The following is a 24,420-nucleotide window of genomic DNA, read 5'->3' as shown; positions in this document are numbered from 1 at the left end:
CACGCCTCCGCCATGACGTCAGTGAGACGTGTGCTCACGTGGTGTACTAGTATTACGTATGTGTAGGTGATCTCCGTCCAGTCCCTGACCGGCAGTCTGTGCTCGCGCTACACGGAGTGTTTATAACGCCATGTCCGCGCTGAGGGTGACCCGCCGGGTGAGTGAGGGCCCGGTGGGTGGGTGTGCATACTCCAGGGCTCACTCTGCAAGTGTCATTTCACCTGGGTGGGACTGAAAGTCCCAGTGTGTTGCATGCTTGGTTATGTAGTGCAGCAGCAAGAGAGGGGGCCTTATATGTGTCTGTTGTTGTTATAGAGGGGGAGGGTGGACTTCAAGGTCACATGACCCGTCCCCCTAGGTCACAGGTTCTCAAAGTCGGTCACACACAGTGCAAGTGCATGCCCTGCAGGGCTCTTCTAGATCCCCTTCAGTTTTGATAACAGGATGTGACGTTTAGTGAGGGCGGAAGTTGTTAGATGCCCTCACAAAGTTATTTTATCTGTAATTCACCCAGGTCTCGGTTATATTTTGTTTTATCTTAGCTGCATTGTACCCACGTGGGCTCGCACGCTTCGGGCACGGTGGCTCGCTTCCCGCCACAGATTTATATTTCCCCTTCAGGTATACGTGGGCCCAGGGCATGATGGGAAAATTGTCAAAACTAAAGGTGATCTAGACACTACCAGGTCGTCTCCTCACAGAAATAATTAGCTCCACCTGTGGATCTTTCTAAATGTGTCAGTGAGTAATGATTACACCTGTGCACCTGGACTGAGTTTGAGAAACCCTGCTCCAGTCTCATCAGTGTGTGTGTGTGTGTGTGTGTGTGCGCCATACATACATACATACATACACACATACATACATACACACATACATACATACATACATACATAGTAGCACTCCTCGGCTGAAGACATCTTTTCCGGTGCCTTCCCAGGAAACTATGAAGCAGGGCACCAAATACAATTTTAGTCTGCAGGGCGGCACTCAGCAATACAACCTAAGGATAGCGGATGTATCAGTCAACGTTTCAAAACCTTTTTATAGGGGATTTAGGCGCTACCATGACTTAGGAGCAGAACGCAGGCAGCTGTGTAAGACGATTGGCTGGAGCACCGTTTATCACACTCAATAAGTTCCGTTACTCGTTGATAAATAAGCCCATCAGGCATTACATACGTTCTACAGCTGTATCTAATGCCTGAGGGTCCGAAATTGGAGAGAGCTAAAGCTTAGAGAGTGTACAAACAATAAAAACAATACGCTCTGGACTGTCATTTTCAAACAGCATGTATCATGACTGTTGGGAGCTGATTGTCTGGTCCTTTATCTCTGTGGACTAACTGCGCCAGAGGTGTCACCCTAACCCCGCCCCCACCCCCATACACACTAGAGGTGTCACCCTAACCCCCCCCCATACACACTAGAGGTGTCACCCTAACCCCCCCCCCCATACACACTAGAGGTGTCACCCTAACCCTCCCCCCCCCCCATACACACTAGAGGTGTCACCCTAACCCCCCCCCCCATACACACTAGAGGTGTCACCCCTAACCCCCCCCCCCATACACACTAGAGGTGTCACCCTAACCCCCCCCCCCATACACACTAGAGGTGTCACCCTAACCCCCCCCCCCCCATACACACTAGAGGTCTCACCCTACCCCCCCCATACACACTAGAGGTCTCACCCTACCCCCCCCCCCCCCATACACACTATACACACTATAGGTCTCACCCTACACCCCCCCCCCCCCCCCCCATGCACACTATAGGTCTCACCCTAACCCCCCATGCACACAGGGCCAATATGATCTGCACTTATAATTATAAAAACAAACAAGCTAAGGATAGGGATGGCAGTTCTGCAACCAGCCATCAATGGTTACAAGCTATGTGATGGACAATAGTTGTAGCTATCGATGACATCCATTCCTTTTCTCGTGCCTGACTGCTTAGCCGATCAGAATGTGTGGGGGCCTTATTGTGTATAGTGTGTCTGGGGGGGGGCTATGCTCAGTGTCCCGAAACCTTGAAAAAAAAGAATATAAATAGATAAACATTGTTTCTTCTGTGCCATCGATGTAGGGAAAACCATCTGGTTCTCTCCCATTGATGTCAAAAGTATTTGACATCGGCCATAGACCATCGATGATTTAGAATCGTTGATGACCATCCCTACATAAAGATCCTTTACAGCAAAAAATATGTCCATACTTTGATTTGTTTCAATGGGGGTTGGTATATGTTGACATTCTGAATGTCAGAATATTGACACGTTCATTATATCAACATACTTTTGGATATATAAATATAACACTAAATCTAATTATAACTGTGAACATTATTATGTTAGCATCCTAATCATGTTGACATTCTAGTGTCGGTCATCTGGCTGTACACCCCTGACAGCATTAGTGTTCCTTCTATAGTGGAACCTCTCAGTGCATCCCTGACTGTTACCTTTGTACCTGGTCCTGGATGCCTCCTGCACACATTTATTTATTATTTATTTATTAACAGTTTCTTATATAGCGCACACAGATTACGCAGCGCTGTACAGAGATCATTTTTTGAACATTCACATCAGTCCCTGCCCCAGTGGAGCTTACAATCTATATTCCCTACCACATGTACCCGCACACGCAGACATTCTAGGGTTAATTTTGTTGGGAGCCAATTAACCTACCTGTATATTTTTGGAATGTGGGAGGAAACCGGAGTACCCGGAGGAAACCCACGCAGGCACGGGGAGAATATACAAACTCTGCACAGTTAGGGCCATGGTGGGGATCGAACCCATGACCTCAGCGCTGTGAGGCAGTAATGCTAACCATTACACCATTAAACCATTACACCATCCGTGCTGCCCACATCTGTAGGACCAAGGTCCAGCCATAGATAGTAATCACTGATTATATATGGGGTTACTGCTGCAGCAGTGTAACCCGCCTTCTGACATCATAGTGATGCAGACACATCAGTAATGTCCTTCAGGAACTCACTCGGAAACAAGTTGCTGTTTAGTTTGATGCATTATAGGACGATAATATAACGGCATCCTGCATTCTGTGCAAACGTGGATGTTAATAATAAATATATGGAAAAGTGAGCCGTCAGCACAGCGCAGGCAGCAGGTCCATTACCTTGTAAGAGTATTGGTGCCCATACACTTATGCGATCAGATTAGATGCAACATGGCAATGCGATGTCCCATCAAATCCGATCGCATCTTATGGTGCCTAAAGTGCCCCCTTGAATCCAGCACCCGATGTTGCATGCCATCTGTAATGCCACACCGGGTGCTGGGAGTGGGCACTCGGCGGAGAAGTGTAGTGAAGGAGCGCTGAAGGGCGCCGGGGGTCAGTGGCATAATTTTTTTTTAAAAACTGTTTAAAACACTGGACGGCCCTCTGGCTGAGAGAGAGCTCTCAGCCAATCAGAGGCCTCACATTCAGGCGAAGCACTCACCACAGCTGCACATACAATTTATCATATGTGCAGCCTGTCCGACCTCTGATTTGCTAACAAAGTTGAATCAGGCCCATTGTGCACAATTATGACCCCTACCGGTCAGTCCAGGTGTTTGGATTTAATTTTTTTAAGCTGAATTCAAACAATGTCTGCTAGGAATTGGTTGCTACAGGTTACAGCAAAAACATACATTTTGCACCATGTTAGTACAGTGGTTCCAAAACAGTCTTTAAGGTGCGTACACATGGGTATTTATCGCTGGCAATATGGTCGCTGAGCTTAAGCACAGATATCCGTAAAACCTGGGCTGTTGGAGTGCCCCCAGCACTGGTTTATTATGTTATTTTGTTGGCGCACAGTTTGAGGAGTCTCCTGTACGGTGGCTGCAATAAAGGCTGAGCCGCCTGGTAACTGTTCTGTATGGGAATTTATATAGGTTGTACTCGTGTGACGGTTGCACTGCTCTCATGTATTCCCCCAGGTGCTGCCGCACATTGCCAAGCACGGACAGAGAGCACAGTCCTCCACCGCCCCTCACGCTGCAGCCGCCTCGGCCTCACACTCCGGCTTTAGCTTCGGTAAGTGTCAGATATCATCTCTCTCTTATGCACAGCTGCTGATAACACCAGAGCGCGCTTTATCTCATGTCCGGAGATGGAATTCAGGTGACTTATTTGACCTTGTAGCCGTAACATGGAGCTAATCCTTTAATCACATTGGCTGGACGAGGAAAGAACTGTTAGGTTACATTTATTTTACATTCATTTCTCCTTCATCCACTAGGTGGCACTGGAGATCACAGTATAGAGCAGTGGTTCCCAAACTTTTTTCAATCACGGCACCCTTGAGCATCAAAATATTTTCAAGGCACCCCTAGACCAAATGCTTCTTATCGAGAAATTCAGAAAAAAAATATTATATGAAGTGCGTTGTGTCTATATGTCACAGTTATCTGGTGAGGGACAGGATTTGCTTCTGTTTGTCCACATATATTATGATTGGCAGCCACCAGCACTGGTTTTGCCTGTTACATTGACCATAAATAATATGAATTGATCCTGGTCAACCAACCCAAGGCATCCCTGCGAGTGTCCTGAGGCACCCCAGGGTGCCTAGGCACACAGTTGGGGAACCACTGGTATAGAGGGATCTTGGTGCAACTGCACACAGTGTAGGGGGGATGTGTGTAATACACAGGTAACTGCACACAGTGTAGGGGGGAGGTGTGTAATAAACAGGTAACTGCACACAGTGTAGGGGGGGAGGTGTGTAATAAACAGGTAACTGCACACAGTGTAGGGGAGGTTGTGTGTAATACACAGGTAACTGCCCACAGTGTAGGGGGGATGTGTGTAATACACAGGTAACTGCACACAGTGTAGGGGGGATGTGTGTAATACACAGGTAACTGCACACAGTGTAGGGGGAGGTGTGTAATACACAGGTAACTGCACACAGTGTAGGGGGAGGTGTGTAATACACAGGTAACTGCACACAGTGTAGGGGGGGAGGTGTGTAATACACAGGTAACTGCACACAGTGTAGGGGGAGGTGTGTAATACACAGGTAACTGCACACAGTATAGGGGGGGAGGTGTGTAATTCACAGGTAACTGCACACAGTGTAGGGGGAGGGGGGGGTGTAATAAACAGGTAATTGCACACAGTGTAGGGGGGAGGTGTGTAATACACAGGTAACTGCACACAGTCTAGGGGGAGGTGTGTAATACACAGGTAACTGCACACAGTGTAGGGGGAGGTGTGTAATACACAGGTAACTGCACACAGTGTAGGGGGGAGGTGTGTAATAGACAGGTAACTGCACACAGTGTAGGGGGGGGAGGTGTGTAATACACAGGTAACTGCACACAGTGTAGGGGGGAGGTGTGTAATACACAGGTCAATGCACACAGTGTAGGGGGGGGAGGTGTGTAATACACAGGTCACTGCACACAGTGTAGGGGGGAGGTGTGTAATACACAGGTCACTGCACACAGTGTAGGGGGAGGTGTGTAATACACAGGTCACTGCACACAGTGTAGGGGGGGGTGTGTAATACACAGGTAACTGCACACAGTGTAGGGGGGAGGTGTGTAATACACAGGTAACTGCACACAGTGTAGGGGGGAGGTGTGTAATACACAGGTCACTGCACACAGTGTAGGGGGAGGTGTGTAATACACAGGTCACTGCACACAGTGTAGGGGGGGGTGTGTAATACACAGGTAACTGCACACAGTGTAGGGGGGAGGTGTGTAATACACAGGTAACTGCACACAGTGTAGGGGGGAGGTGTGTAATACACCGGTAACTGCACACAGTGTAGGGGGGAGGTGTGTAGTACACAGGTAACTGCACACAGTGTAGGGGGGAGGTGTGTAATACACAGGTAACTGCACACAGTGTAGGGGGGAGGTGTGTAATACACCGGTAACTGCACACAGTGTAGGGGGGAGGTGTGTAATACACCGGTAACTGCACACAGTGTAGGGGGGGAGGTGTGTAATACACAGGTCACTGCACACAGTGTAGGGGGGGAGGGGTGTAATACACAGGTAACTGCAGACAGTGTAGGGGGGGAGGTGTGTAATACACAGGTCACTGCACACAGTGTAGGGGGGGAGGTGTGTAATACACAGGTCACTGCACACAGTGTAGGGGGGAGGTGTGTAATACACAGGTCACTGCACACAGTGTAGGGATGATGTGTGTAATACGCAGGTAACTGCACACAGTGTAGGGGGGGAGGTGTGTAATACACAGGTCACTGCACACAGTGTAGGGGGAGGTGTGTAATACACAGGTCACTGCACACAGTAATACACAGACTTATACCATCCCTCTATGGCAGGGATAGGGAACACTTTGGTCCTCCAGCTTTGTGATGGGGGCAGACCCGCCCACATTGGTGACGTTGGCGGGCCCGCCCCACCGCATACAAAGTGCCCCTTTTCCTCCAGCACGCTGCCCTGCTGGGAAGCTGGAGGGAACACTACTAGTGTAAAGGTCTGTACATAAAAGATGACTCACATGCAATTTTGGCTCTTCTAATGCGATTGCAGAAATCAATGACCCGAAAAGCATCCAAATCGCATATAATTGAAGCAGGTCCTATGTGATGCGCGGTGCCGCATTTATTTTTAATTATTTTAATTTATTTTCAAACCTTTTTTTTTTTTTGCACAGAACCAGGCACAGATCTCGCTGATGGTTCTATCAGACCCGCCAGCTTGGACCGGATCTGATTTTTGGTAATGTTTAGGATGCGATTTGAAAAATTCACCTGATTTACATTTGCAATTTTTATGTTTTCTATGAGAAAACATCTGAAGGCGATTTTTGAAGTGCAATTTTTATTTTATTGTTTTGTATTTTTTTAAAATGTATTTATTTATTGAGTTATTTTATTTTTTCCACAAATTGCACGGTACCTGTGATGTCCATTTAAAACCTGTTTCCCTGGCCACATTGCTGTCTGTCTCATCTCCTATCCCTGGGGTGATGTAGTGAGACAATGAGGAAGTGTCTGACATCGTTTCTGTCCTTTGTGTGCACAGAGCTGACCGAGCAGCAGAAGGAGTTCCAAAGCACAGCTCGGAAATTCGCCAGAGAGGAGATCATTCCCGTAGCAGCTCAATATGACAGAACCGGGGAGGTGAGGTGAATTCTATCCTCCGCTGTACCTATGCTCCCCTTGTGCTTCCTTATAGTCCAAAACCATCTTTGTTTTACCAGTATCCAGTGCCCATTATCAAAAGAGCGTGGGAGCTTGGGCTGATGAACGGACACATCCCGGAGCACTGCGGTAAGAATGCCGCTTTTACGACCGGTTTTAGTGCCACGCCTGTCTCTAGCATTCACCATGACAATAAGTTTGTGTCATTTTCCACTTCAAATGATGCCGTTTTCATGAAAACCATAGGACACCGTATGGGATCTCTCCTCCCATCAGGTGGCTTACAGCACTCCCGGTGCAGCTCGAGCCGCCCGTCACAGAGGCCAGGAAATCTCTGTCCAACCACAAAGATCCCTGGACTCTTTCCTCCTCTTAAGTGGCGGTGACACGCCCCCATTTGTAGAACCGAGGCCGTTACCTCCCCTTACATGCCTGCATTCAGCATCAGACTGTCAATCACTGACAGCCTGTAGTACGTCTGTTGTCGCAGGTCCTACACATGCACAAAGTACTGACCATTGGTACTTGGCTGCATAAACGGCAACTCCCACCAGATCTGCGTAACCCCCCCATGGTGTATAGGGGATCGGTACCCATGGCGGAACGCTCCCTCTGCGTGTTGATGTGTCACGTGTCTGTCTCCCGCAGGTGGAATGAACCTCAGCATCTTTGATACATGTATGATTACTGAGGAAATCGCATATGGATGTACCGGCATTCAGACCGCCATAGAGGCCAATTCTTTGGGAGTAAGTATAAAAAGTATAAGCCTACTAACTATAGTGGGCGCCAGTGTTCCCTCTAAGCTGTGCGCGCGTGCGCGCGCACACAACTCAACGGGCGTGCGCACAGACATTATAACAGAGCGCACAAAGCAGCAGTGGTCCCTTTTTGCAGTTGTGGACTCAATTAATGTGTGTTTCACCCAATAACTACATTGTTTGCTGTGTTTTGAATGTTTAAATGTTTAATATAATTTTGAAGTAAAGTTAACACAAATGCTGAACGTCATTTTCCAGTCATATATAAGTGACGCACAAAAATAAAAATTTCCTTCCAAAGTTGCACAGCCAAAATCTTTTGCCGCACACAGCCTTCGTAAAATTAGAGGGAACATTGGTGGGCGCCCAACTAACATATAAGTACCAATTGTGGTTCACTCTGATCCTTATGGTGGGATGTAATGCCGCCCAGTTCGGCGGGGTGCCTGCTGAGCTCAGACGTTTTTAGTAAAGAGGCAATCACTTACAAGTAGAGATGTGCGCATTCCGTTTTACTCGGACCTCAAAGCAGGATCTTATTGGCTATCATCTGTCACATGTTTTGGATAGCCAATAACATACGGATAAATCCGATCATGAACCTCTCTACTTCCGAGGCAAATCCATAACTTGTAAGTTATTGCCCCTTTAAAAAACCTTCAGCTTCTGCCTGCTTCCGGCTAGTATTGCCTATCGCATGGACCTTAAATAATTAGATTTGTTCTTGGGCCACCTACCCCTCGGCACCGTGGGCTAATTAATATGTTAGTCTCTGCCTGTAATTCAGCTGTTGTGTAGTAAGGAGTGCGTACCTGTTTGTATAACTCGCTTACATCCAAGCACATTGCTTGTCTCGCTGTAGCTCTCTGTATGTGAGACGATACTTTCATAGTAACTCAGTGGAATCTCATTATTGCATGTGTGACACTCATACTGTGATACTGAGGGGCAGATTTATTAATCTTGGAGAAGAGATAAACTGGAGATAAAGCGGAGAAAAGGTAACCGGAGATAAAGCAGCAGCCAATCAGCTGTGTTTGAAAAAGACAGTTGGGAGCTGATTGGCTGGTGCTTTATCTCCTTTTACCTTTTCTCCGCTTTATCTCCAGTTTATCTCTTCTCCAAGCTTAATAAATCTGCCCCAGTATTACTCATTACACTGTTCCTAGCTCACTGCTGGTGATATTTGTGCAGATAATTCATATATATTTTTTTTTAAATTAAATAATTGATTTATTTTGCAGCAAATGCCAGTGATCATTGCCGGGAACGAGGCCCAGCAGAAGAAGTACCTGGGGAGAATGACCGAGGAACCTCTGATGTGTGTAAGTGCAGAGTAATAGTGATTTTGGGAGGGGAAACCAGATCAGAGCCCTACTATATCTTCCCAAACCCCTTATCTGACAATCCCATAGGACAGGAGTAAAATGATCATTCTCTTTCTTAAACGGTAACCAGCTAAATCGCACATTAGAGCGACAATAAACGACGATCACTTAATGTTTTACTCTCCGTTGTATTTATTTCAATGGAAAACCTTCAGTCCTATGGAGACGTCTCTGTACTTTTTTTTGTTGGAACATGTTTAGTCTATCTACCTGTATCCAGATGTAATGGGAAATAAGCAGTAAAACAACTGGATTTATTGAAAGTTGTCAAATTAACCAAATCAGAGCCTGATAACTTTTAGATTGCTACTGTTGGCATTAAAACATGGTTGCGCAAGTTTTCTAATAAATAGCAATGTCTCAGTGTCAAGCCCCGAACACACAGGGCGATTTTCAGCCATAATCACCGGATGGATACTGAGCAACCATATCCCGTGTGTATGGGGCTCCGGGAGTGCGCTCCCACATGTTCCTGCGTCCCCGGCAGACTGTCTCTTTACTACAGTGACCATCGCTGGTCACTGATGGAAACAGCAATTTAACTAATTGATATTATTAGAGTTTATTGCATCATTTTGAACTTACCCCTGATGAAGTCTTAGGACGAAACGTGTTGGGTATTGATTCTATAAAGCTGTTTCTAGATCCAAATTGTACCTACGAATGTCTTAAATCTCTGAATCTGATGTATGATGAAGATGCTGATCACTCCGTGCAAACTGTTCTTGATTTTCAATTTTGTGTAATAAAAAGCATTTGTTTAAAAAAAAAAAAAAAATATATATATATATATATATATATATATATATATATATATATATATATATATATATATTTTCACTGCTAATAAGACATATGTACTTGATGATAGATATATATTGCTACAGTATGTGTGGAATTCTGCCCCATTCCCAAAAAAACAAGTCTAAGTGCCATAAATACTGGATTATGTTTTGGCGCGTTCCTGCGTATTTGGGTTCACTGTTGTCAATGTAGAACCTAATGTTGCAAACACATATAACTGGAGTGTCCTGTAATAACACCAACAAGTCTCTGTGCCTCGTCCTATTAGTGAATACCACCTGTGTCCCCTAGGCGTACTGTGTCACTGAGCCAGGGGCCGGCTCGGACGTGGCCGGTCTGAAGACTAGAGCGGAGAAGAAGGGCAATGATTACATCATCAATGGGCAGAAGATGTGGATTACCAACGGAGGCAAAGCGAACTGGTAGGTGGATGACTTTATACTGGGTCCCATTGAGACCTATCTATATAAACTGGAACCTGAAGAGCAACCAGTGTTGTTTATTTCGATGCCTAGGTACTTTCTTCTGGCCCGCACCAACCCCGACCCAAAAGTATCAACAGGAAAGGCCTTCACTGGATTCATTGTGGATGCAGACAGCCCCGGAATCCAGATTGGTAGGAAGGTGAGACCCCCCCCCTGCTGTATATAAGACCACCTATACGCAGCGCTGTACACCTACAGTGACAGTATATACACGTCTCTTACTACTAGTGTCATCGGGGTGTATGTGCAGTGTCCCATTACTGTGGGCTCAGGCCACACCTCTAACTGCCACTTCTATACCGATTTGCTTTTCTGCATGGGTCCCATAGGTGCGAGTTCACCCATCCGCACCCCCTGTTATGTATCAGGTGTAGATCCCTCACAATATGTAGCCTGCAGGATCCTAGATTCCCATTCCTTTATTGGATGCTTTTTATATATTATCATTTTATTATATACAGTATTTCTTTAAATTTTTTTTGCAATGCACTTCTTTTTTTATTTTTTTTTCAATAATACAAACTCTTAATTTACCTATTGCTGAATATTTAAATAAAAAAGATCTGGCGGCTACTAATGTGTCCTCATACATCTAGCTTCAATATTCCTCGCCGCTACAGATGCCTGATGTGACTGAGCTGCCAGGTACCATGTTTCTCTGCTGGCTTCGGGCGCCTTCTTGCTGAAAATGCATCTCCGTCGTGATGCAACTCAGATGAACGAGGAGATGGTGGTGGTTAATATGACATATGGCCCATTTATATCTGTGTGTGACTGTATGCAAAGCAAGGTAAAGAAGTGTCTGGTGCATTGTAGTCCGAGACTCAGTCGCACACAGATATCAATGTTCAGCAGAAAAAGACATCGGGGACCTGGTGCGCGGAGAAGGACCAACTGCAGCAATGACGTATGAGGACGCATCTTTATTGAATTGCCCCACATATAGCATTTAGACCTGGGGTAGGCAAACTGTTGGTAGCTCTCGAGTTGGCTACCACTGGGATAGAGCATTACTGTTGTCTAATGCTGATCCTGGCGGTGGTTCAATACACGTTAATAGTGGACTGTAGTAGACCTTATCAGTAGGGATCATGTCCGCCTGTAATGCCGTGTGTGATTGGTCATTACTGCCATTGTTTTGCTTGTAGGAACTGAATATGGGCCAGAGGTGCTCGGACACCCGGGGGATTGTATTTGAGGACGTCAGAGTTCCCGCTGAAAACGTCCTGTTGGGCGAAGGAGACGGCTTTAAGATTGCAATGGGAGCTTTTGATAAGACCAGACCGCCGGTAAGAGGATGGGTCTACAGCAGGTGAGTGTCTGTGGAGGAAGCGCGTTACCTGAACCGGGTCTTACTTGTTACAGGTGGCAGCCGGCGCGGTCGGGTTAGCGCAGAGAGCTCTGGATGAAGCTACCAAGTACTCGCTGGAGAGGAAGACATTCGGGAAAGTGATCGCTGAGGTGAGTGAGTGCCCATCCGTGTGAACGGTGGACGTAGTCCTAGATGTCTGCTATTCATTTATTACCCTAAAGCTATGTACAAAATGTTGGGATATCGGGGGTGGGACCCAAGTCTGATACACATATTATACACACAGCCTGTAGATCCTTTTATACAATACTTGTAAGGTTTGTATATAATGAGCCACCAGAAAGCGAAGGTGTTGGCATCATCTCAGACACACTTGTTGGAGACGGCCTGTACACCCATTAGCGTCTGTCTGCTCTGTAATAGGATATATGTAGCACTGATCTCTTGTGCGGGTCGGATACAGACTTTATATATGCTTATACCCCCTAAACAGATCAATTCCATTTGGTTTCAGTTCACCTTTTAAATGTCATGAATCAAATCAATCCGTAACCGGTAGGCAATCTGTGGCATGCCAGCGACGGAGGAACTACACCTCCCAGCATGCCCTGCTGCAGTTTTGCAGATCCATTGGTAGCGATACTGATCCGACTTGTGATAGTAAGAAGACCGGCAGAACCTGCACAGTTAGGGTTCCTGGGGACTGAGATTGGGAAACACCGGTCTAGATGCTACTTTATCACTTTACCTTGTGCAGCCTGTAACCTGTAAAACCGATACAAATCCACAAACGTCCCAATCACTGGCGTGGATATTACATAGATGCTGCAGAACCATAACCGCCACAGGCTAACCAGTATCCCCTCTCTATCTAACCCTGGCTAGCATCAAGCCGTCTCCTTCATGCTCGCCGAGATGGCCATAAAAGTGGAGCTGGCGCGTATGGCCTACCAGAGGGCAGCATGGGAGGTGGACTCGGGCAGGAGAAACACCTACTACGCCTCCATCGCCAAGGCCTTCGCAGGAGACATTGCCAACCAGGTGGCTTCGGACGCTGTCCAGGTGTTTGGCGGAAACGGATTTAACAGTGACTACCCTGTGGAAAAGCTGATGAGAGACGCCAAAATCTATCAGGTGAGAGGGGCACAGGCTGCTGCTGGCATGTCCTACACTACACTGTATATGCTTTGGTTAATACCCCTGTATATAGGGGGGGGGGGGACGACAGCTGAGGAGTTCTGTAACTATAACATCGAAGCCGCAGCGATGGCATTAATCTGGAAGCGCAGTATGTGGCTGATGTTGCACATGCCCGGGAGGATCCAGCACACGTGCAGCAAGGACCTGAATCAGGACACGCAGCCAAAGAACATCGCTCCACTGCAGCCAATATCAGTGCTGCATCTGGCACATAATAAGGACCATAGTGTGACCTAGCTACAATGAATCAGCCTCTGAGAGGTCAAACTCTAACCGCCACTGACCATAGAGCTCTCTGCCCCGACCGCTGCTAGTAATGTGCGCGCTGTGTAATCTAACTCGCCATCCCCATCCGTTTTAGCCCTGCCCGTTATATGCTTCTGTTCCCCTGGAGTCCAGCATTCAATCAGCAGCTGAGGATGGAGAGGGTGTTCTGTGTAGGTCATTAGTCGAGCATATGACGTGAATACCAGTTCTAATAAAGGGTCTGATTCAGGATCGCTCGTTGCGATCCGAAGTCGGTCTTGGCCCTGATAGTCGGGGTTTGCACATGTAAATTTGTGTGCTTGTACAAACCCCGGTGCGAATGGCTTTGGCGAGTAACACCATTTATAGGCTTGCTAGGCAGCGGATGACCGCTGCTTAGGGAGCCGAACTGAATTAGGCCCAAAACTTCAAATTTTTCACTTAATTCTAATTTCTTGGTGTCATACCATTCTGGAACAATGTGTCGCATCCATAGATGGCTCAGTTTGCAGCAGCTGTAGATGACCTGGATGGATGCACATTCCTCTGATCTATAGCAACATCCCAGTACAGGCGGTTCTGGACCTCATTAAAGCCCTGCAGATAATAGGAAGACCTAGGATCGATGTATACCTCTACAAACACTGCCCGAGCTGCCCTCCAGGGCCTGATCCCCAGATAGGTCACATAATTTCCGCAGAACAGAGAGAATCCGCGCAGTATCCTAAAGACTACTATGTTTTATTTCCAGATCTATGAAGGAACTGCGCAAATCCAGAGACTGATCGTGTCCCGCGAGCACTTTAACCGATACAAAGCGTGAAGAATTCCTTGCCCCGTTCTACCTGTGAGGACTGTTCTGCACAGTGCCGGCCTTACTTACTCCGTTACCCTCCAATGTCCACGGACTGCAGGAAACTGACACCTAATCTGAGCTGTATAAGCACCGGAATGTAATCTTGTATAATCACCTGCAGAGACTCTTTTATAAGGTTTTTGGTGATTGTTCTGCATTTACGTTTTTGCTCATTCTCCGTATGACCTATCCAATAGCCACAGGCTCCGTTACCAGACACTTGTTGTGGGATCTTTGTACAGCAGGGATGGAATGATCATCCATAAAACAATAAATAATCTAACCTCAAACTGTTAAGACTGTGTCGTCCGAGCTTAGGGATGCGGCCGGCAGCATGTGATATCATGTTCAGGCAATGGAGATAGATATATATATATATATAATCTCCCTCCTCAGTGAGTAATATGACAACCTAATCTCCCCCCCCCCCCCCCCCTTTAAGTTTGTCTGCATGATGTGACGTAGAAATAATGGACGGGATAATAAGCCGCCCTCGCAGTTTGTATTTGCCGCTGCACTGCAGGTGGGGCAGATGTAACATGTGCAGAGAGAGATTTGGGTGAATTATTTTGTTTCTGTGCAGGGTAAATACTGACTGCTTTATTTTTACACTGCAATATAGATATCAGTTTGAAGTACAAACCCCACCCAAATCTAACTCTCTCTGCACATGTTACATCTGCCCCACCTGCAGTGCATATGGTTTTGTCCATTACAGATTGTGCCTTTCCGAGTGAATCAGAATAACCCCCATAGTCTGTTCCTTTGCTTTTAGAACATAAGCTAAAAATGTCAGCCGCTCTTTATAAGCGCCTCAGGACTCCATTTGTGACAGCCGGACAGTTGTGATGTCACCCATAATGCAGAATAACCTCCTGCATACTATAATAATTATTGTATTTTTACGGCACTTTTGTTTCCAGCAGGATTCAGTCGCGTTACACAGAATACACAGATAAAACAAGCTTATACCTGGCCACTACTATTAGCACATACAGCCGGTCCTGTTTCTGCTTGGGGGTCTGCACAGGGTATTCCTGTGGTCTGCGTAGGTGGACTTGCCCTGTGCTGAGCAGCATCGCGGGGAAGGACACAGCATCCTGGGCAGACTTGTCCCATGTTGGATGGCATTGCATGGAGGGACCTGGCATCCTGGGCGAGCTTACCCTGTGCTGACCAGCCCAGAGCATTTTAGCAAAAGAATTACGCCCAATATTTGCAGCAGTATGGGAGCAGGATGGTCCAGTCGCCTGGGTGACTGCTTAAGAAGCGGATTCCAATAGGACATTTGTGATGTCACCCATAACAACCTATGTTATTCCATCAGGAGTCAAAGCATCGGAGTGGAGCAGAACTGCAGTTGCCTTGTTCTAATCAGACCCCTGGGGATGAGCATACAGTCTCCTAAATGTCACTGGTCGATACTGGCGGAGTGGGGTCTGGTGGATGATGGACGTGATGTCTTTGGCTAGAATATTATTACCCCCAGGGGGTAGCAGAGCTGGGGGGGGGGGGGGGGGGGGGTGTCAGAGTACCTAGTGGCCTGATTTGCTTTGTGTGTCTCTATGAATATTCTGACTTCCTCCCTGTTACCACTATATACAGTACATGAGGATTCTGCAGGGACAGCGAGTCATTGCTGTCAGCCATCTGAGTAAAGATGAATAGACTAGATAAGTATGTAAAGGGGCTCTGGTGGCGAGTCACTGCAAGCTGCAGTCTAGGGGAAACGGGGGTGTCACTCCTGTGGGGGCTAACAGATATAAGCAAAAAAGGTTAGCTGCGCTGTGTATAACAATGTTAGGATAAAAAACAGAAACTATTTAATAATAAGTAAAAAAAATGTAAAACCTAATTGTAGCTATGATTCAGTGCAGACCAGTCCAAAATGAGAGATTTAGATCCCAGTCTTGGAATAATCACTGGGGTGGCACATTCCTCTATGGGCTATGCTGGCCACTGGAGCGCTGTTTTGTACAGTGACCAGCATAGCCCATAGATGAGTGTACCACCCCAGTGACCGGACCAACCTCTTGACATCAGCAGCACCCCCCAGGTGACGATTCGGGAGGAGCCTCCCCCCCCCAGTGGAGCAACATTGTACAGCCAAGGAGTTAGCCGGCTCCATAACACGCAAGAAGCGCACTCTCCATTCTGCTCCTGGGGGACTGCAGCCCTCCAGAGGTCACATCTGGAACGGACACAAGAACTCAACAGGTCATTGGACCAAGGGGTGACTATAGCATTGTATTCCAAGACTGGGATCTAAATCACTCATTTTCGACTGGTCTGCACTGAATCACAGCTATAATCAGGTTTTACATTTCTTAACTTCTTATTAAATAGTTACTGTTCTTTTTTTATCATAACATTGTTATTGTCTTTTTGTTCATCCGCTGTAGCCAGAAACGTTGTGGGATAGGGACGGTGGCAGAACTACTGTGGACGTGGGAGGTGACTGTTTTGCGGCTCTTAACCACTAAATTGATGAATCGTTAATTAAGTTCAAACATTTTTCAAAATGAATTTACATGAAAACAAAAAATCCCGTCCTGCAGTCCACAGCGATTTATATTAAGGTCCTAAATAAATAATTTACAGCAGGCGTAGAGTCCCCATCGTACCCAGTGTTCCTCTGCTAATCACGGATATCGATGGTTGTCGCTGTGCCCGCCATAACCTACCCTAATGTACCGATAAGGAGATTGCAGTATGACAAGAGGGTCTTTAAATCGCTCTTACCCTCTACTGTGACCCCTACCTTTAAATCAATGGAAAAAAACAAAATATCAATATTCCCCTGTGACTGAATATAAACAGCAGCTGGTATGACTGCTGGGATTTGTAGTTCCACAGCATAACAAGCACAATGGGCTTTGCACCGCAATATAAGCTATTTCCTGGCGGTTTAGTTCCACTGTTTATCGCCCATAACCTGACATACAGTATGTAATTAGAGGGCCGATTTATATACCAGGTCTCCCCCGAAGATCACAAGCATCCGGCCTATTTATCCACAAAGGTAAAATATCGCCCCCATCCCTTTAATAAAAATATATTTGCTGTCAGATCCGAGCAAAGAAAATATATTTTTCTGACAGTTACTTGGTTATTTGGCTGTTGCTATGGTAACTGGAATACTTGTACATATAAACCATTTTCTGTTATATAAGTATTAAAGCACCAGAAACTTATTTGTATCCGTAAAGTAAAATCTACAAGAACCAGTCGCAGACCTTTGTGCTATCACCAGGACCCAACTCCGCCTCACACGTTCCCCTCTGCCATCAGAATAAGCCCCAATAACGGGAATCGGAGGACTAAACGCACAGCGCAGTCCTGAAGCCACCAGATCAGGTGAGAGCAGTGTATGGATACGGTAGTACAACAGGTGGTGACCATGTAATGCTACATAAGTGTAATTCAAACCGGAGCGCAGGGCACATTATGTTTGTAAATGGACAAAGCCATGGGCCGCAGCCCGAACGATTATCAAATGAATGCGTATGTGCGCTTTTTGCAGTACGCATGCACAAGCTGTCCTAGCCGTCACCGGCTGATTGACAGGCACTGGGCATTTGGGGGCAGGACTCCTGCGTTTTCTGATAGTTCCCCGGAAATTGAAGGCATTGTCTAGGCCGTCGGGAGGGGTGCTGACGTCAGCGGCATCCTCCTTCCTCCACGGCCATCGCAGCACAGAGTAAAGGCTGCCATACATCTACAGATCGATTGTCAGATCGGGCTGGTTGGAACAAAAACCTGGTAATGGATGAATGACAGTTTGGCAGTTTTCCAGCATTTCAAAGCAAATGGTCAACTGTCATCTGCTGTCATCCATTACCAGGTTTTTGTTCCAACCAGGCAGATCTGACAATCGGTCTGTAGATGTATGGCCAGCTTAAGTCTGCGAACAGGGGAAAATCCATTGTATTTGCAGCCAGGGCCCGTGGCCAGGGGCGAATTTAACGGTCAGGCCGCCCCTAGGCACAAAATATTTGCCCCCCCCCATATATATATATGCACACGTGTGTTTTATATATATATATATATATATATATATATATATATATATATATATATATATGGCGTAGAGGGGATACGCACACTCCAAGTAGGGATACCAGCTGGGTGCAGGGACATTCAATGAATATTGTATATCAATCCTAAATCAGACAACTCCAATCCGAGGACAGACAGGTCCAGCACACCATCGCATATAATGCAAATACAAAATCATTTATTGAGGCGAGGTATAAGAATTCATAATACTCAGCACATCCGTGGCAGCAGCATGAGACAGCTTAGCACTTAAAATCCACAGGCTTAGCCCTGACGGGCCGTTTCGGTGTCAAATCACCTTCCTCATAGGGCATCAAACATACAATGAATCCTCACAGTATATAAGGCATGGAAATACACCTGAATCAAATAATAAACAATCACAGATTCGCGCCAGTAACAGAGTCTTACCCTCCCTGCACTACAGGCATGTTCCCACGGCGTCCCGGAAGTCTCCACGGGGCCTGGAACTAATATGTCTGTGCTTAGTGCTGGGGGAAGCAATCTGTGTACCCAGGCGCCGGAAGTGACATAGCGGTTGCCGCGGCAACGTTATACACGCTATGTGCGCTATTCAGATCACCGCTAAATGCAGCTGATAGCTGCTAATCCACAAAAAGTGGACAATGGCTGGGAGACACTGATAGCTCCCCACAGCCTGTAATGTAAGAGTAGCGCTAGCGTGACGTTGCCATAGCAACCACCACACCTCCATATCAAATACAAAAAACGGGGATAATAATAAGAGAAAAAAAGGGAGAAAAAAATCAAAAGGCAAAAACAGTGGGTAATAAAGATGATAAATATTTACATAGCAATTAGCATGGAATGGCAGAACATAATGTGACCATATCGTAGGTTACTGAGGCTCACTGAACTGCCGGATCCCTAACTACAAGAATACTGACAAATTCAGTTCTTCATTTAAACCTAACGGTGCCATCGATTGTAGCGTGTAAGTCCAATAGCTTTCCCGTTGTAGCAACAAGCTATGCCTGTCCCCACCCCTCTTTAATGGTGGAATGTAATCAAATGGGAGAAATCGGAAGTCACTCAAGCGATGACCTGCCAGTGCAAAGTGTCTCGCAACCGGGGGAGTATTAGCATCCAACTTGATCAGGGCTTTGTTAATTGATGAGCGGTGCATATTGGTCCGCTCCTTGAGCATCCGGATGGTTTTTCCCACGTATATTTTGTCACATGGGCATTGTATAATATATACGATATATTTGGTGTTACAGTCCATCCTATGCTTAAGCTTGTATACCTGCTTCGTTAATGGATGCTGCCAGCTGCTGCCACACATAATATATTTGCAGTCAACGCAACCCGTGCACTTTCTGGCTCCTGTGCCAGTATTGAGCCATGTGCTTCTCGCCACTGTTTTAGTGCCCACATCCGTGATGACCACCTGTTGTTTAATATTGGCGCTCCTCTTGTAACAAAACATGGGAGTCTGTTCACAATATTTGCCAATGATAGGGTCCGTGCTGAGAATATGCCAGTGCTTCACGATGGCTCCCCTTAACACTCCCGAGTTGATGGAGTATGTGTTGGGGAACAGGAGCTTCACTCCCTGGGTGTCCTTACTGCGTGGTACTAGCAAGTCCTCCCTTTTCAGGGCTAGGCACCTCTCTTTTGCCCCATGCACCTCATTAGGATCATAGCCCCGAGAGATAAAGCTCTGTCCCATCTCATCCAGGGTTTTGACGAGATCATCCCTACTGGATGTAATCCTTACTGCTCTCACTAGTTGTGAGAACGGCAGTCCCCGTTTAAGGGGCTGGGGATGAAAGCTTGTTGCCATTAAAAGATTATTCTTGTCGGTAGGTTTCTTGTATAGGGTGGTTCTGAAACCCTCTGGTGTTTTGGATACCAGCACGTCCAAAAAATTAAGCTGATCTAAGCTACTAGTACAAGTAAACCTAATGGACCCGGCAGTCCCATTGAGCCTGCCTACAAAGTCATCCAGTGCCATCTGCGATCCAGTCCACACTATGAACAGGTCATCAATAAAGCGTAAATAAAATGCAATAAATTTGGAAAAATCTGGATCCGCCATAATGTGAGTTTTTTCAAAATCATACATAAACAGGTTTGCATACGATGGGGCCATATTGGACCCCATGGCAGTCCCCTGCAGCTGTAAATAAAAGGCGTTATCGAACAGAAAATAATTTTTATGCAAAATAAACCCAATGAGTAATAACAAAAAATCAATAGGAGGACCTGCATAGTGTGGACTGGACTCCAGGCACCTTCTGACAGCTGCCATACCTTCAACATGACTGATGTTAGTATACAACGACGTGACATCAAGCGTCACTAAGATACAATCAAGTGATGGCATGCCAAATTGGTCGAGCTTATTGAGGAAATGAGTCGTATCCCTAAGCCAGTATGGTGTATTTTGTACGACATCCTGCAAAAAGTAATCCACAAACTGGGATACAGGTTGTGAGAGGGAACCAATCGAAGATATGATTGGCCTCCCAGGTGGGGAGACCAATGTCTTGTGTATCTTGGGTAAGATATAGATGAGCGGCACCCTGGGAAATTCCTGTGTTAGGAAATCCAGAGTGCCCTCATCCAACCACCCATTCAAGCTACCCATATTAAGGATAGAATCCAACTCTTTTTTATAACCTACTGTTGGGTCATTTTTCAACTGTTTATAACAGACCTCATCGGTCAATTGGCGCAACACCTCATTTATATAGTCAATGCGGTTTAGGATTACGGTCGCCCCGCCCTTATCCGCAGGACAAACCATGATTGCGGAATTTTCCCGCAAGGACTTCAAGGCTAATTGTTCACTTTTGGCCAGGTTAGACCTAATAATCCTTGACCGCTTGACCTGGGGGATCACGTCCTGTCTGACCAGTCTAATGAAGGTGTCTATGGAGGGATTGTTAACCTGTGGGTCAAAATGAGACTTCACCTTAAAGGGACAAGCAATTTTAGTCTCACCACTGACAACGTTATCAGTGGGATGCTTAACAAAGTGATCCTTCAATCTAAGTTGTCTCTGGAACTTGTACAGTTCGACCTCACAGTCAAATGGATTCTGCCTGTGGGTCTGAACAAAACTGAGTCCCTTATTGAGTACGGACAACTCAGGTTCCGTCAATACGTGATCGGATAAGTTATATACGATCACCTCTTGTTGTCCCTCTGGGTTCTTCCTCTTTCGGTGCTTGACCCCCCCCTCTCCTGCAGGGTTTTTCCCTCGCCCTCTGGCCTTTGTTTGGGATGACTCCCCTAAAAAAACCTTCTGATTGGCCCTCCCCGTGGGTTCGGTGTCGCTCTGCGAGGTGTTGGATTCAATATCCGTAAATTGGTAATTGGAACGCTTGAAATCACCCCTCTTTCTTCTTGCAAAATTCCCTCTCCAGGGTCTACGTACAGCTTGGCCAGAGAGCCAGGGATAAACCCTTAACTCTTTGTAATCCTCTTTAACCTTACGGTATTTATTCTTTTTAAACAATAGTAGTTCAGTTTTAAACTTCTCCACTGACTCCTCCAATTTGGCAAGCCAATCACTACCCGTATCAGCTTTAACCACCTCCAAACCAACTGCCTCACAATTTTCAATTTCTCTCTGAACACCAGCTATGTCACTGTTAAGTTGCTGTACAACCAATACAATTAAATCTCTGCTACACTGGTTCAGTATTTGGCACCAGGACTTGCAAAAATCTTTATTAGAGCGCCCTATCGTGGGCTGGTTCATAATCCTGAACCCCCTGGGGATCAAACCTTCCCTATGATATTGGGAGAGGGTCAGACCATGTAACTCTAATTCTACTAGCCTTTTTCTAAGCTTAAGCAAGTCCGCATATACTTCATCCGGTGTGTCCTTATCAAAGGCTAACACTCCCGTATCAGAGAATAGTATCTTGTTAGCATCCTTATCCGTGAAACGCTTCGTGCCAGCAAAATCCTCTTGATGAATTTCCATATCCAATACACAAAAACATGCAAAAATGCACTCTGGTGCAAAAAAATCACAAACACTTAATGAAAATAAAGTTCACAGAATCGAGGTGCATACCAGAATCCAAAGGATAATAGATAGGGCGTAGAGGTGATACGCACACTCCAAGTAGGGATACCAGCTGGGTGCAGGGACATTCAATGAATATTGTATATCAATCCTAAATCAGACAACTCCAATCCGAGGACAGACAGGTCCAGCACACCATCGCATATAATGCAAATACAAAATCATTTATTGAGGCGAGGTATAAGAATTCATAATACTCAGCACATCCGTGGCAGCAGCATGAGACAGCTTAGCACTTAAAATCCACAGGCTTAGCCCTGACGGGCCGTTTCGGTGTCAAATCACCTTCCTCATAGGACATCAAACATACAATGAATCCTCACAGTATATAAGGCATGGAAATACACCTGAATCAAATAATAAACAATCACAGATTCGCGCCAGTAACAGAGTCTTACCCTCCCTGCACTACAGGCATGTTCCCACGGCGTCCCGGAAGTCTCCACGGGGCCTGGAACTAATATGTCTGTGCTTAGTGCTGGGGGAAGCAATCTGTGTACCCAGGCGCCGGAAGTGACAGCGGTTGCCGCGGCAACGTTATACACGCTATGTGCGCTATTCAGATCACCGCTAAATGCAGCTGATAGCTCCCCACAGCCTGTAATGTAAGAGTAGCGCTAGCGTGACGTTGCCATAGCAACCACCACACCTCCATATCAAATACAAAAAACGGGGATAATAATAAGAGAAAAAAAGGGAGAAAAAAATCAAAAGGCAAAAACAGTGGGTAATAACCTACGATATGGTCACATTATGTTCTGCCATTCCATGCTAATTGCTATGTAAATATTTATCATCTTTATTACCCACTGTTTTTGCCTTTTGATTTTTTTCTCCCTTTTTTTCTCTTATTATTATCCCCGTTTTTTGTATTTGATATGGAGGTGTGGTGGTTGCTATGGCAACGTCACGCTAGCGCTACTCTTACATTACAGGCTGTGGGGAGCTATCAGTGTCTCCCAGCCATTGTCCGCTTTTTGTGGATTAGCAGCTATCAGCTGCATTTAGCGGTGATCTGAATAGCGCACATAGCGTGTATAACGTTGCCGCGGCAACCGCTATGTCACTTCCGGCGCCTGGGTACACAGATTGCTTCCCCCAGCACTAAGCACAGACATATTAGTTCCAGGCCCCGTGGAGACTTCCGGGACGCCGTGGGAACATGCCTGTAGTGCAGGGAGGGTAAGACTCTGTTACTGGCGCGAATCTGTGATTGTTTATTATTTGATTCAGGTGTATTTCCATGCCTTATATACTGTGAGGATTCATTGTATGTTTGATGCCCTATGAGGAAGGTGATTTGACACCGAAACGGCCCGTCAGGGCTAAGCCTGTGGATTTTAAGTGCTAAGCTGTCTCATGCTGCTGCCACGGATGTGCTGAGTATTATGAATTCTTATACCTCGCCTCAATAAATGATTTTGTATTTGCATTATATGCGATGGTGTGCTGGACCTGTCTGTCCTCGGATTGGAGTTGTCTGATTTAGGATTGATATACAATATTCATTGAATGTCCCTGCACCCAGCTGGTATCCCTACTTGGAGTGTGCGTATCCCCTCTACGCCCTATCTATTATCCTTTGGATTCTGGTATGCACCTCGATTCTGTGAACTTTATTTTCATTAAGTGTTTGTGATTTTTTTTGCACCAGAGTGCATTTTTGCATGTTTTTGTGTATTGGATATGGAAATTCATCAAGAGGATTTTGCTGGCACGAAGCGTTTCACGGATAAGGATGCTAACAAGATACTATTCTCTGATACGGGAGTGTTAGCCTTTGATAAGGACACACCGGATGAAGTATATGCGGACTTGCTTAAGCTTAGAAAAAGGCTAGTAGAATTAGAGTTACATGGTCTGACCCTCTCCCAATATCATAGGGAAGGTTTGATCCCCAGGGGGTTCAGGATTACGAACCAGCCCACGATAGGGCGCTCTAATAAAGATTTTTGCAAGTCCTGGTGCCAAATACTGAACCAGTGTAGCAGAGATTTAATTGTATTGGTTGTACAGCAACTTAACAGTGACATAGCTGGTGTTCAGAGAGAAATTGAAAATTGTGAGGCAGTTGGTTTGGAGGTGGTTAAA

At 46.1% G+C, this 24,420-nt stretch overlaps 1 protein-coding gene across 1 annotated transcript; it reads left to right on the top strand.

Annotated features, from left to right (window-relative positions):
• Positions 1–3: 3 nt before the first annotated feature.
• On the top strand, positions 4–14,501 carry ACADM (acyl-CoA dehydrogenase medium chain). Its single transcript, XM_083157782.1, has 12 exons — positions 4–157; positions 3,959–4,055; positions 7,034–7,131; positions 7,212–7,281; positions 7,801–7,901; positions 9,158–9,238; positions 10,397–10,527; positions 10,621–10,729; positions 11,739–11,879; positions 11,956–12,051; positions 12,788–13,036; positions 14,100–14,501. The coding sequence occupies exons 1-12, from the start codon at positions 131–133 to the stop codon at positions 14,169–14,171; spliced, it is 1,272 nt and encodes a 423-aa protein (XP_083013908.1). The 5' UTR covers positions 4–130; the 3' UTR covers positions 14,172–14,501.
• The last annotated feature ends 9,919 nt before the right edge of the window (positions 14,502–24,420 follow it).

This window comes from Crinia signifera, chromosome 8, assembly GCF_055691185.1.
Source record: "Crinia signifera chromosome 8, ASM5569118v1, whole genome shotgun sequence".
In the NCBI taxonomy this organism is placed as follows: Eukaryota; Metazoa; Chordata; class Amphibia; order Anura; family Myobatrachidae; genus Crinia; species Crinia signifera.
Note: the sequence above shows the minus strand (reverse complement) of the source record. Positions and strands in the feature narration are given on the sequence as shown.